This window comes from Lineus longissimus, chromosome 17, assembly GCF_910592395.1.
Source record: "Lineus longissimus chromosome 17, tnLinLong1.2, whole genome shotgun sequence".
In the NCBI taxonomy this organism is placed as follows: Eukaryota; Metazoa; Nemertea; class Pilidiophora; order Heteronemertea; family Lineidae; genus Lineus; species Lineus longissimus.
Window position 1 is genome coordinate 14118808 of NC_088324.1, and position 13318 is coordinate 14132125.

At 40.1% G+C, this 13318-nt stretch overlaps 1 protein-coding gene across 1 annotated transcript in view; it reads left to right on the top strand.

Moving 5' to 3' along the window:
* Nucleotides 1-13318, top strand: part of LOC135500935 (transforming growth factor beta receptor type 3-like) — a 50897-nt gene that overhangs the window by 9206 nt on the left and 28373 nt on the right. Inside the window, exons 3-4 of the mRNA XM_064792635.1 lie at nucleotides 3490-3693; nucleotides 4225-4331. Of these exons, the coding sequence (XP_064648705.1) occupies nucleotides 3490-3693; nucleotides 4225-4331 (311 nt within the window). The remainder of the gene's footprint in view (nucleotides 1-3489; nucleotides 3694-4224; nucleotides 4332-13318) is intronic.

The window sequence follows — 13318 nt, forward strand, 5'->3', positions numbered from 1 at the left end:
TGACGTTTTATTTGTTATTTCGCCCACATAGATGTCAGTTCATCACAACAGCTCTCCAAGTGGACTAGCACTTGATGTCAATTTAAGGGCTTTTGAGGTATTGACATCGGGAATCTGCATTAGTAGCTCACCATTTGCCTTTTGGAGGCAGTTCGAGAGGCCCAACTGCATGGGCAAATGGAAATTTCTAATGTCACCTTTATCGAGGTTAACTTTTTTCTAGCATGTTCAAATGAGGCACCGACTGTTCTGTTCTTCCTTCACCCAGCCTTGGCCTTCGCCCATCCTATGGAATCTGTGATAGCCTAATTGCCTCCAACATAAAAGCATATATCTGTAGGAGTGCTGGAATGCTGGTTGTTGCATTCTCTGGCCATGGGGTGGTAGTTTTAACCTTTGGCAATGAAGGCCAAGGGATCTATTTGCTTGTACCTATTCTTTCTTGCAACTGCGCTTTATATACTGCTCCCGTAATAGGTGGCGCAAGAGTACCCCCAACTTTTTATGTGGAAAAAGGAAGATTTGAGTTGAGTTTAGCTCACAAGCAGTGGTGGGACTATAGGGAAGGCATGGTGGAAACAAGAAACAAATGTCACTTTCTTTTGGCCTACTCCATTGTTATTGTTATCATTTCCTTCTTTTCCTGTGGCTGTAGTTTTTGCGCTGTTTTCCTGCTCTTCCCATCGATGGTAAATATCATATGCCATGAAAATATCAAAATATTTACGTGATTTTCAAAAGTGTCTTTCAGCTTTGACACCTTGAGTGAGCCTTGACATCTCGCATTTAACTTTTCATTGTTAGCTTTGCCAGGGATGTATCAAAGATTATCAATAAACATGGCAGTATTGGGAAATTTTTCTAGCTTTGCTTTATTGTTTGAAATGTCAATTGCCGCCTAGTAGCCAGAGAATTTTCAATGAAGATTTGCCAAAGATTGGTTCTCATTGTTTTCCCTGCCTTTTGATTTGAGGCACTGGCGATGACTAAATATGGCTATAACTTTCCTGGAAAGAGGCAATTGTAATGTAAACATCTACATTGGTACTGACGGTGTCACTGGACTGGTGCTGTTAGGTGCTTAAATGTCAATGTCCTCTCGATTAATCCAGACGCAGATAGGCCCTACTTTTTTACTTGTTCTCAAAACAAATAGAATCACTATACAGGAACCTAACCAAGTATAGGTAAACTAACAATAGCTTCATGGAATCTTAATTGTTGGTATGGGATTTTACAAGATGGGGCTGTTCGGGTACATCTGGTGATTCAAATCCTGCCCGGACATTTTTTCGTGTGCATATGCAGAGCCAGCTGGCCGCTACATCAGCTGGTTATTTGGCTCCTACTCTAAAGTTGTTTAATGTTGGGGTATGAACAAAACAGGTCTTTTGAGGTGCGAAACAATTGACACAACAGGCACACTACAGATTGTACTACCATATGCTCAAGGCTCTACAGCTGTGATTCAGAGTGGATGTTGTAGGAGTGGGAGTATTGACCTTGAATGACTATAAGTTTACCTCACCTGAAGTGAACAGGCTACACAGTGCTTGTTGAGCTGCAAGCAACCGAGGCTAAATATTGATGCTTGAGAGCAGGTGAAGAGCTCTTATTTAAAGTTGAAGGCAAATTCATGCAAAATGTGATTGCATATGAAAATATCCCTCAGATCCCCAGATCCAATGCATTGAATTGGGTCTTTAAAAAAAGGAGCAGGTTTTTCTCCCAGACCCTGGTTTGGGGGACTCGGCGCTCCACGAATACATGATACGTGGAACCTGGGTCTGTCTGGTGATATATTGATTCTCTTAGGTGATTTTGGAGTGTCATGAACGAATAAATGGTAATAATTAACCAACAAACATATTTGAGAACACAAATTTTGTTTCTTTTTCGCAGCTAGTGTAGCCATGGGTTTATAATCCCTTTTGTGTTGGGTTATTTTTCTGGTCAAGTAACCTTTTACAGATCCACGCTGTACACCCACACAACAACATCAGAGAAACCAGTGAAGTGACATGTCGTTATAGATTGGGAACATCGTAGGCGTTTCCTTTGGGATTCTCATCAGCAAACCTTGGAAGTACAAAAAAGAACATAAAGGAACGTATTAAAGCCAGTACAGGGTTATGGATGTAAGACCCTGCTCTCCAATTTGCACTAGTGGCAGTGAAGAACCCTTAACATTTGATCAATTCAGCCTCTGACACATTGTTCTGCCATTTTACCAGGAATCCTGGCGTATTCCTGCACCCTCACGCCAAGTTGTCAGTAGCATTGCCATCCTTCTGCAAACAATATTCATACACAAGAGTGTCAAAGCCTGGGGGGGTCAGGATGTGGCATTCTGGTTGCTGGAAACTGACATCCTATGACGATATGGATGCCAAGAGGATGAGTAGGCCTATTCAAAATTCACTGAATTTAGTTAAAGGCTAACTCTCAGTCAGGAGTGCACTACTCGACATCTTTGACTTGCTTCTACTGTGACAAGTTATACTTCCTTTCCTGCTCTAGGCAGTGATATGCGCCATATGTTTGGCATGAAGCTTTCAAACATTTCAACTAGTCTAGTGCAGAAAGGTAAAATGTACAAGGGTGCTTGACCCTCATTCGCTCCAATTGAGGAAGTGTGCTGCAATCAAGTACGTATCCTGAAGTGGAAATCTTGACATCCAGTTTTGCAGTGGTTTCCCAGGCTTTTCATTCAATTTCAATTTTAAAGCGGCCTTGAAAAATGCTGTTACAAAATTTTGTCGCCATTTTCTTGAATTATCACAAGTCATAAAACCAATCAGTACAAATAACATAAAGCCAACCCAGCAAATTACGCCTCATCAGCGGACGCAATGGCGCGGCGACCATTACTCTTCACTTATAATGAGCCAAGGTCAAGGCCACATTAATCACCGTTGCTCGTTTTCACGGAGCAGATGACTGATGATTCGTTTATGATCTTCCAGCCTCAAGGTCGCAGTAAATTATGATAAAAACGCTGATCTGTTTATGGTGCTGACAGAGAGGGGAGGACTCATTTGAAAACAGTATCATCTTTAGCGGAATTGGCCGCTAAAAAATGTTGGCTCATTTGTCTTGTTTAAACAGATTTAGACCGTTTTTTTTTTGACCCAAGGGATTTTTTGTGTCATATGAGAAATGTTTAACCATGTGATTGTCAGAAGAAAAACAAAGAGATAATTTCTCTTTTCTTCTGTGGTATTTGATGGTATCTGATCTCCAGCAGATAGGTTAAATACAAAGAAAATCTTTAATTTTTCAATGATAATACAATCGTTCACCATTCCAGAGTTGAATTGTTTGACGGATTATGAAGTGAAAATAGGATTCACATCGTTCTATTTGGACCCTTCAGGCAACATGGCCCCTCAGTACTTCTTCTTCATTTTGATCCCCCATACTGAAGATCGTTTTCTCCATTTACAAATTTGATAAAACGTTGACCATTTCTCCGCTCTATCTTTCCAGGGTCGAATCGTTTGACAGACTGTGAAGTGAAAAAGGGATTTACATCACCGTATGTTGAACCACTCTATCAACAGACGCTCATTCCTACTGGATGTACGAGCAAGTCATTGGCGAGATCAGGGAGGGAGGTGCATGTTATAAGTGTGCTCAACTCACCCGAGAATACAATCAAAGTGAAATTAATGCCCATGGATAAAACGGATGGTAAGTGTGACACTATCACTTTTGCACCAATGCTGGTGTCGGTAGCTGGGCGCCCCACCCCCTAAGGCAGCCTGCCGTTGGTGCCACAAGGATCAGCTTGGCACTCACTCAACAGACACTGCCCCAAGATTAGCTAATTGCTGCCGATGGATCGATTGTCTACCAGCCAATTCAGCCTTCAGGTGTGATCGAGTTCAGATGGACACTTATAAACCAACTATCGTCCATGCCATCTTGTCCTTTGAGTTTGCTCGGCAGATCAGTATTACCATCACTTTCATCAAAGAGTATCCTGATGATCTATGAAGGGTTGACCATAGGTACTACCATTTTGGCTGGAACCTAAAGTTCAAAATGAAGTGAATGCCCATTTCAACTTCAAGGGTGGCAGTCTTAGTCGTCTCTCGAAAACAAAGAACTGACTCCCACCTATGAAATTAGCATTTGCTTCGATTTGGAAGAGTTCTAGCCAAAATGGTGGTACCAATGGTCAAATCCTTAAAAACATGTATCCTTCTCTCTTCCCATCAGGTGTACTGGACAGGCAACTGGTAGTTGTCCTGCACAGTATCCAACCCGTAACATGGCAGATCATGGCGGAAAATATCATCAACCAAACACGACGTAACGTATTCCTGGTAAGTTGAAATTCCTTCCTAAGAGCGAGTTTTGACAAATGATATGACGTATCTGTATAAGGCAGCTTTTATGAAAATTGCCAAAAGAAAATGGCTGGTGCCATCCAATATTATTTTTAGAACTTGCTATTCTTACTTCAGATACATTATGGGACATATCACAGGTGCCAAAAAAAATACAGAATTGGGAATGGTATCAAAATGAAGCCTATTTATAACCTTAGCTGTATGAACCTGCGAATAACTCTTTTATGTCCCAAATGGACTGATTACACCCATTTTGATTTCATTGTGTTGAAAGAATCTGAGTATCACTTATAATTGCTTAATTGCATCATAAAGTACATGTAAGTATCCCAGAACAAGGACGAGGTGACTTTCATTGCAGACTAATGTTGTATTCAATAAGTTGACCCACTTTTTGCAATTAGATGTTATTAATTGTAATAGATATGGTGGTATGTTGAAGATTTTGCTCTGTCTGACTTTGAGTAATCAGGAGCAATTGTTGTAATTGTTGAAGAAGGGAAAAAACAACAGAAATGGCGGTCAATTTGGGCAGTTATCATGAATTGCTTTGTGTATCTTTCAGAGCCCCCAGCTTTAAACTTCACTAAATCCATTGCGATATGACTAAATTGTTTTATTCATTTACAAACTATATCTATGATGACATTGACAAACTAGATGTTGCATTGCGTTTCAAAAGGTTCCTCGATTGATAAGATGTCTTCATAATGTCAGCTTCATATAATCACTTTGATTTACCTGAGAAGTTTATTCTTGTACTAATGTAAGGTGTCAGGTTTTAGACTTTGATTTTCTTAATCAGAAATTATAATCATTATTGTTGTCTGGCTTATGAAGTGTTGAATTCAAGTCTTTAAGTTGGAGTACAGTAATCTGGTGAATTGCATTAGTTCTTTGTATTTTGTTCTGGCTAAAAGTTACCCGTTCAGAGTTATTGTATATTGTAGAGTAGTATTCGCTAGAAAGTGTGAAACAGCCAGACTTTCACATGCGATGGATTAATTTTGATGTAGGTTATTGGCTTAGCTGTCATTAACTGACCACAAATTATGTGAAAGCAATGACAGAAAACTGACCCAGTGGAAGCAGACCTTGATGAAACAAAAGCAATCTACTATTCAGTATCACACCGTTCTGGTGACGTCTGCGCTAATGCTATAATTTCCCTTGGCCATCAGGGAATGCCAGGTTTCATTTCCCAATAAGTCATCATCATGGGACAGATTGATTCCTTTGGATTGTACCAGCAGCTCGATCATATCAAGGCCACTGCAACCTTTACTCTTGGAGACAATCAGAGAAAAAGTCATGAAAAGAACTTGTTCCAGTATCTTGTTTCTTCCCGGTATTTCACTCTGCAGTATCTGCAGTACCCTTGTATGACATAAGGGGGTCTTGGCCCCATAGCTATTTAGTAGACTGGCATTTTGCCTTATGATTATGGCTGATGTTTTCATACTAGGATTCTCTAGGCCTTGTGTCTGTTCTGTGAATATTGATTCCAAGGAATACTGGTGATATGTCCTTCATCAGTGGCAAGGTTGAGATATGCATGCCATATCAATATGTACATAAATTTTGTGTGATTGATTGCCAGATGGGGCCATCACATGTGGTGATAAGACTAACCTTGCTCGAGTTACTGGACGTTATACTTATCTCACCCAACACAGGTGGAGCTAAAATCAACAGCCAAGGTTTTGGCCGAATGACATCTTAACTAAACCTAGTATTCTTGGGGGGTTTTGTTTGCTATCCCTGCTACATTTTGGCTTGAGACCTCTGAACTTATGTAAAAAACGATTTGTCACAATCCAGCCCTTACAGTGAAAGGTATCGATTCAATTTTAAGCTGAACCAGTATTTCCAAAAAAGTTCTTCATTTGTCATAATTTTAGTATGAAATATTGATATAGCATCAGTTAAGTGACCCTCAGTGTAACACTCCGAATATATTATGAACTTAAAAGTACATAATAATTATCAGATTTCCAATTCAGATTGCCCACATGTAAAAAAAACTTATCGAACTCTTTCAAGGAGGTCCTAATGTTGGGTGTTTCATACAGAGTGGCACTATAACATATCGCCTAGGTAACGTGTTTGGTAAGAAACAGATGAAACAGTTGGAACATTTTCACTCTTCACTTTCTTCTCCCGTGGTTCTCTCTGCCGCTCTGAGAATATATTTCGGTACAGTAACCCATGACATGAATAATATTTTCCATCTCATGACCTTGTTTTCTTAATCCAGCCATGCTGGTGGAAAGATAAAAGTACATTCAAATGCAGAATAATTTCTCCCTGACTTGTTCGTATTCGAATTGGCATCGCGTTGGACTGTGATCTGCCAGCGTCGTCATCGCACTCGGAATACTAGCTCAGGGATAATTGACACAAAGTACATCATAAAATAGCAATCAGGAATGATAGAATGTTGCTTATTCGTACTTGATGAACTTCTGTGGTCGGTTCTGCACGTTGCAACATGGTCATCAAGTTTGTACCAAGATTAGAGACAGAGTGGGAAATCTCATTTATGGAAAGTGGTTGGTGCATAAAGACAGTGTCCAATTTTTCGATTTTCAGGTTTTGGAATGAACTGAGTAGACATTTAAAGTCATACTCTGTCAAATCATCTTTTGGGAAACTTCACTAGTATCAAGTAGATGGGACCTTTAACAATGTATAGAAAGACTTATCAATAAGCGGTTAAAATGGTGCAACAATTAATCACACATTGTCTCAATTGGTTCCTGGTTATGAAGTGTGGAACTCAATAAATCAACTGTTCAAAGAAATAAACTATTGATTTCTTAATGTGTCAATTATTGATTGATTTATAAAAAGTTACGATAATGTTTCTTTTTTATGCAGTGTTCCATTTCAAACCAGTTTTAATCACCCAATCGATTGACCATCATAGAGTAGGGAGTGAATTCCGGTTGCAATGGATCTGCTGGATTCCATTGGGGTTATTCTGAAGATGCGCAAAAAGGTTGGGGTTCTGAGAACATGTATCGGCCACGCACGCACTCACCAACAGATTAATTTGTGAAGGAAAACTCATCACCTAATTAAAACAGTAAATCTTTATAATATTTCCTCAAGCAGCTCAGCACCTTTTGATCCTGTCTTGAAAGAGTAACTTTCCCTTTTCAAGGTGGGATGCATTTAAAAAAACGCTCATCATCTTTGATTTTCAGAGGCGTTGATCGCATGCTGTATCCATGGTAGCACTTAGCCTCTCCAGCACAGTAGGTGGTTTACCCAAATAAAGTATACCCACAAGATTTTACAAGTGCGTGATCATGACTTATTGACTTTAAAATAATTCAAATATGACTGTTGGCAAAGATCTCCAAAGGTGATATTATCCCTTTAAAGCAAATATATATGTGAGAGCTGCTCCCATTTTCTTTTATGATCTCAGACTCAGAGATGATAAATGTCAGTTTCATTTCTACTCTAATGATAATTGAAACTCTTCTTGATATCTTATAATTGGCTGGAATTCTTGATGTGAAATGGCCTCCAGTTCATACTAAAGTCGTATATTGTACTTTGGGATGGTGTGTATTTCCTGTTCTGATTTAAAATTAGTTATGTCTTCTGTACATTTCCACATTTGATATTGTGCCATAAATGGCTATGTTTTTAAAGGATCAATAGCATCAAGAATTCACAAAGACTCTATAAGTCTTTATTTTAAATTCTTCACAGCATTCATCATACCTGTACTGTGTCATTTGCTATAAAAATCCTAAGCCGGATGTGTCACACTATCACCCACTGACCTGCCAGTAATGACACATATTCCAACACATCCCTTTTGTACTATCGGCTTATAGAACCTATCGATTGGCATGGGTCAATCCTCATAAACAAGCCGTTGATGGGAAGGTCGCGACCTTTTGTTATCAGTTCTCACGTTGATTGATCGCGATTTGGGTTGATTGGGTGTATTGTTGGTCGGGGTTGGGAAGTGTGGTTATTTGCGTGGTTGCTTGAGATCATTTCTATTGATAGGTGGCAGGCTGACATTGATCTCTTATTGTTTTATGGCGTAATGCGATATTTGAATGTGTAGTTTTCTTTTTGAGATCGAAACGATTGTATCATGTCATATCAGTCACTCATTCAAGCCTTGAGTTGATTAGCAAACATTCAATTTGATAGAAATAAAGCACATCAGAGATTTTCTATTTGAATAATCTTTCTTTGCGTAATCTTGCTAAACACATCTATGAAATAAGCTGTACAAATGTGGAAGATTAGTGCTCAATATTAGATAAGTCTCCAGTATGATTCATTTCAATTCCAAGTGCTATATTTTCCAATAAGCAAATTTGCAATCTTGCAAAATATCTCATCCATTGATTGCAAACAGTCTAAATTCATTTGAGTCGGAGATATTCTCGATAATATAGTTGTGGTATTCCATTCAAAAGCCTGTTATTTCCGATTTGCGATCCTCTAAATGCTGGTTAAAATATCGATATGAGAAATTGGCGTAGTGCCAAATCTGATAAATGCACTTTTTGAATTGCGAGCGCTGACGACTCTACGTTGAGTCGTTGCGATCTGCGATGCATCGGGAAATATCGGACAGTGGGTCAAGGGTATCCCCGACGTTGCCATGGTGATGAGCTGACAATGATTAAAATGATTCACCACTTTCTGGTGGTGAGGTTGTCAACATTGAAGGTGTCAAAAGATTGCTGTTAAATTCCTGGATAATGCATTGTCGTTGGGATCCATTCTTTGCACATGTCACACATGGCATATGGGTGCTCATTGTTTCTTGATATTGCTGTTTATAATACTGTGTGAGTCACACTGCACGGGCTTGCTAATAAAATCTGAAAAAATCTGTCCTGCGATGTTTTTAATCAGTGTTTTGAAAGCATCCAGGGCAGGTCAGTTGTATGATTAATTCATTTTATAGAGCTACATGTGCCAACATTGAAGAAAGCAAAATGACCACAGTATCTATTCACTCTCTCAGATCCTGAACCATCTCATTGTCTATTCAACCGTGGACAGGAGCGATACCCAGTGGCCTCATTTTCTAATTAACACACACATACTTGTTAATTACTGGTCAGCTCATGGTCCCCAAGCTTATCCCTCGCTATGCCCGCTGTCTGCATACATGATGGAGGAAAGAATCAGCCGTTGCCAATGCTTCAGGAAACCTCAGAATGCCAAATCTTGGCTTAAGCCAGGATTGGGATAAAATGTCAAAGTTGATTGGATGTCAAAGTTCATGACTGCACTCAGAAGAAGCTGCTCAAACAGCGCTCGCTTGAGTTCAACCAAGGAGGGACTGGACAGAGATTCTAACCCACAGCCCTTTGGATCTGGTAAAGGCAGATTGGTGTCATGGTCGTCGCTCTAATTACAACTGCCAGAACCCATGTTGCAAGTCGATGTTTGAACAACTCATGGCCTTTGGATCATGTTCATGGCAGCGATGTATGCAAAGTAGGCGCTGAGGGCACGAAATACATGAATAGACTTAACGATGTAAAATTGAGCTCTCGTCAAAAACATGAATCATTGCAGCAAAGCACAAAGACTTGTTTCTGACAAACGCAGCTACTGAGATTAGGAATTCTCTACGAAGCGCAATGACTTCACAAAGATTGGCTGCTCGTGCATCAAATTCACAAGGGCATTGAGCTTGTCGATGTGTTAGCCGCCATAAAACTCGAGCTAGTTGATGGATCAATGACTGACATGGCCTTGAGATAGCATGGCCGTGGCGCATAAATAACGCTGATGCGTGTTCCAAGGCAGGGGCCGCACGCTGTCCGTTAGCTGTAGCATTGTGGCTTGTCGTGGGAGATTAATCAATATCTTCAGTGCAGTCTTTGGGATGCTGGAACAAAATGGTGGCATGACAAAGCTATCCAATTGCTTCTCCTTTGTCTTAGTGATGTGGGTACTTAGTCAGTGTCCTTGGATCTTATGGGCAAGCTGGCAGTGCCGTAGCCCTGATCTTATAAAGCTGCTTGGGTTCAATTTGCAAATTTTTGTACGTGAGAGGTTTCCATCTCTGTCATAAGCACAAATGTTTCATTTGTCTCAGTAGTGTAAGTACTTAGATAGTGTCCTCGAGTCCTTTTGGCAATCTGCATTCCTAAATTTGTCATTCTCGAAGGTTGCCATCACCATCATAAATCTGCCTCGACAGAGGAATTCGCTCCTTTGTCTTAGTTGAAGCCACTAAGGCAGTGTCCTTGAATACTTAGAGCAGTCGGTAATTTGCAATTTGTCATATGTTGAATGTTACCTTCTCCATCATAAATTTGCCTTGGAAATCACAATTACATCAGGATAAAAAACAAGATCTTTAATGGCTCACCATGCTCGCTTAGACGAAATTTATGTAGTCTAGGTAAAAAAGACTTTCATTATGCTGTCAATGGCGGTGTTAATGTGGTTGAACATGGCCCAAGCACCTCCCTCCCATTACACGACATCAATCAAAACCTTGGCAGTTAAAAAATGCAGCACAATTGCCACATTTTATTGGGGAGGTGGGAGGTCGTTACAATATTGAGTAAACTCAACGATAAGGTGACTGGTTTTTATTGCCGTTTTTCCAAGTTGAGGAAAAACCTCAGTTTTGTAAATGAGGCAAAATTGTTTGAATGAGGGATTATAAGACGAGATATGGTTTGCCAGTGTCTCTTTCAGGAGGGCGGGCGCTTCTTTTGACCTTTATTAGCCAGACGTGTCTCATGGTGTTTTGCAGAGGCTCCCCAGCTTCACCCATCAGATAGAATTTAAGACACTGATATAACTGAGCTTCTGCTTCACTCAAGAATTAGCAGGACAGAAGCATGACTAGCTGAAAAACCACCCATGCAAAGCCAAACTCAACTAAGCCAAGAATGAATGGGTAACTTCCATGCAAGGAACCTCAGTCTTGTACCGCTGACATGGTTTGCCCGGTTGTGGAATGACCAGTTTAGAATCGAATAATAAACCATGCAAAGCGGTCGATTGGTTTGAATACCAAGCTTACACCATTAGAATAAAAAGGTAACTTCCAAGGAAGGATTCATCTACTTGTATCGCTGGCTATAGCAGCGCTTGCTCTGGTCGCAGCCCGCTACAGGTAGCTGATCGTGTACCTGCCCACAGTGCCTGTTCTCCTTGTTAGCTCCTCAAAATACACGCTAATTCTTGTCAGATGCCAGCAGATATCACTACCAAGGTTAACGGATGGTACTGAGCATCACCAGCACACATGAACAAAATATGATCAATTTATGCCAGGTTGTATAGTTGTTGATCGCTAGTATGTTCTCTTCCTGATTTTTGGAAATGAGTTCTTGGCTATATGATTATGAACGCTGTGGGGTTGCAATAATTGACCTATCAGATGCACTGGGTCATTTGGAAGCTTTGGAACTAGCAGGGGATATATTGAGAGGTCATGCACTTGTTTGGCCTACTTCTTTTGCTGGGCCTACCTGTTTCTTGCTTCTATTGATAGTGATCTAAAACATTGATGCAGGCATACATCTTGACAAATTATGATTGGGAGCAATTTTCTTGTTTTGTTATCCAGACATGCCTGAAAAAAGTAGTGATAAAGGCACGAATTGTGCTAGTAATACTAGTACTGCTATGCATACCTGGATACAGAGTCAGTTGTTGTTGTTCGAGCAAAACTGTGCTAAATGGGAGAGATGCAGTTCATTTGTGAGGACCAGTTGGTGGTAACTTTCCTTCTCAGGGTGACTCACTGCAGTCCAGGAATGAAGGACAATAGTTGTTGGAAGAACTTGCTGAAAAACTGCTTTGTCAGAAAACTCTGTATGGTGAAGGCAGATTTGTGTTGTGGCCTTCAACTCAATCACAACTGCCAAAATCCATATCACAAGTCAATGTTTTAACTGCATATAGGAAAGTGCACTGAACCTTTTGGCATTGAACTACTTGGTCATACATCATGATATAAGGCAATTTGTTGGTAGTAAATTTGCATCACTAGGTAGCAAACTGCAACCCATGAAGAAGACCATGCATTAGTGAGCGGGTACAATGTTTTTCTCATCAAACCACCTTTCATCAGCACCTGCCAAGTAGTGCAAGTAATGAGATTTTTTGCTTGATATTGAAAAAAAACTTGGATTAATAGGTTGTGGTTCACCTCTTGTGAATGATTATGATGTTTATTATGCTGCTGGTTGATAGTGTCATAAAATAAGTGGCTTGTACTCTATTAACCTGCAGATGGAGATTGGAGGTATAGTGTGGAGGTCATGTGTGTGCCAAATGAATGCTAGTGCAAAGGTTCTTGCTGCTGTTTTCATTAGCGGCAGAACATGAGGTCATTGGAGCTGCTGATTGAGCCCCAAGGATTCAGGTCTAGGTCAATTATAGTGTCAGAGGTAGCTGATGGAATGCTCATGCATGACCTCATATGTTTGATCAGTTACTATTAAGTTGACGAGGCTTCAATAGAATTCTAGCTATAAACGTTGTTGTGTGATTAAGATACATGAAAAAGACACAACCATTGAAAATGACATTGATTCCGAGAAATGTCAATAGTGCTTCCATGACACTGCATGTACATGTAATTGTACATAGTAATATCAGGAGTATGCAAATCCTTCATGGCTGTTTACAATACATATAGGTCGAGGTGGCTAAATGCCCTTGGGGTTGATATGTGGTGTTTATGGCACACTATTGTACACCTCCATGTATGCAGTGGCATAGCAAGATACATGTCCATGTTATTCAAAAGGAGCCTTTCTCTTTAACTTTTGCTAACTGATCTGTGCCCGACTTTAAAACAGGATATCCCCCACCCGAGAAAATGTAAAAAGTAGGCTGTATTGCTGGTCTTGCAAAATCCCCTTTGAGGTTGTAAAACGACCACGAGATTAAGGATGTTGTAATTTGACAGATGACACTCAAGCAAGATAATG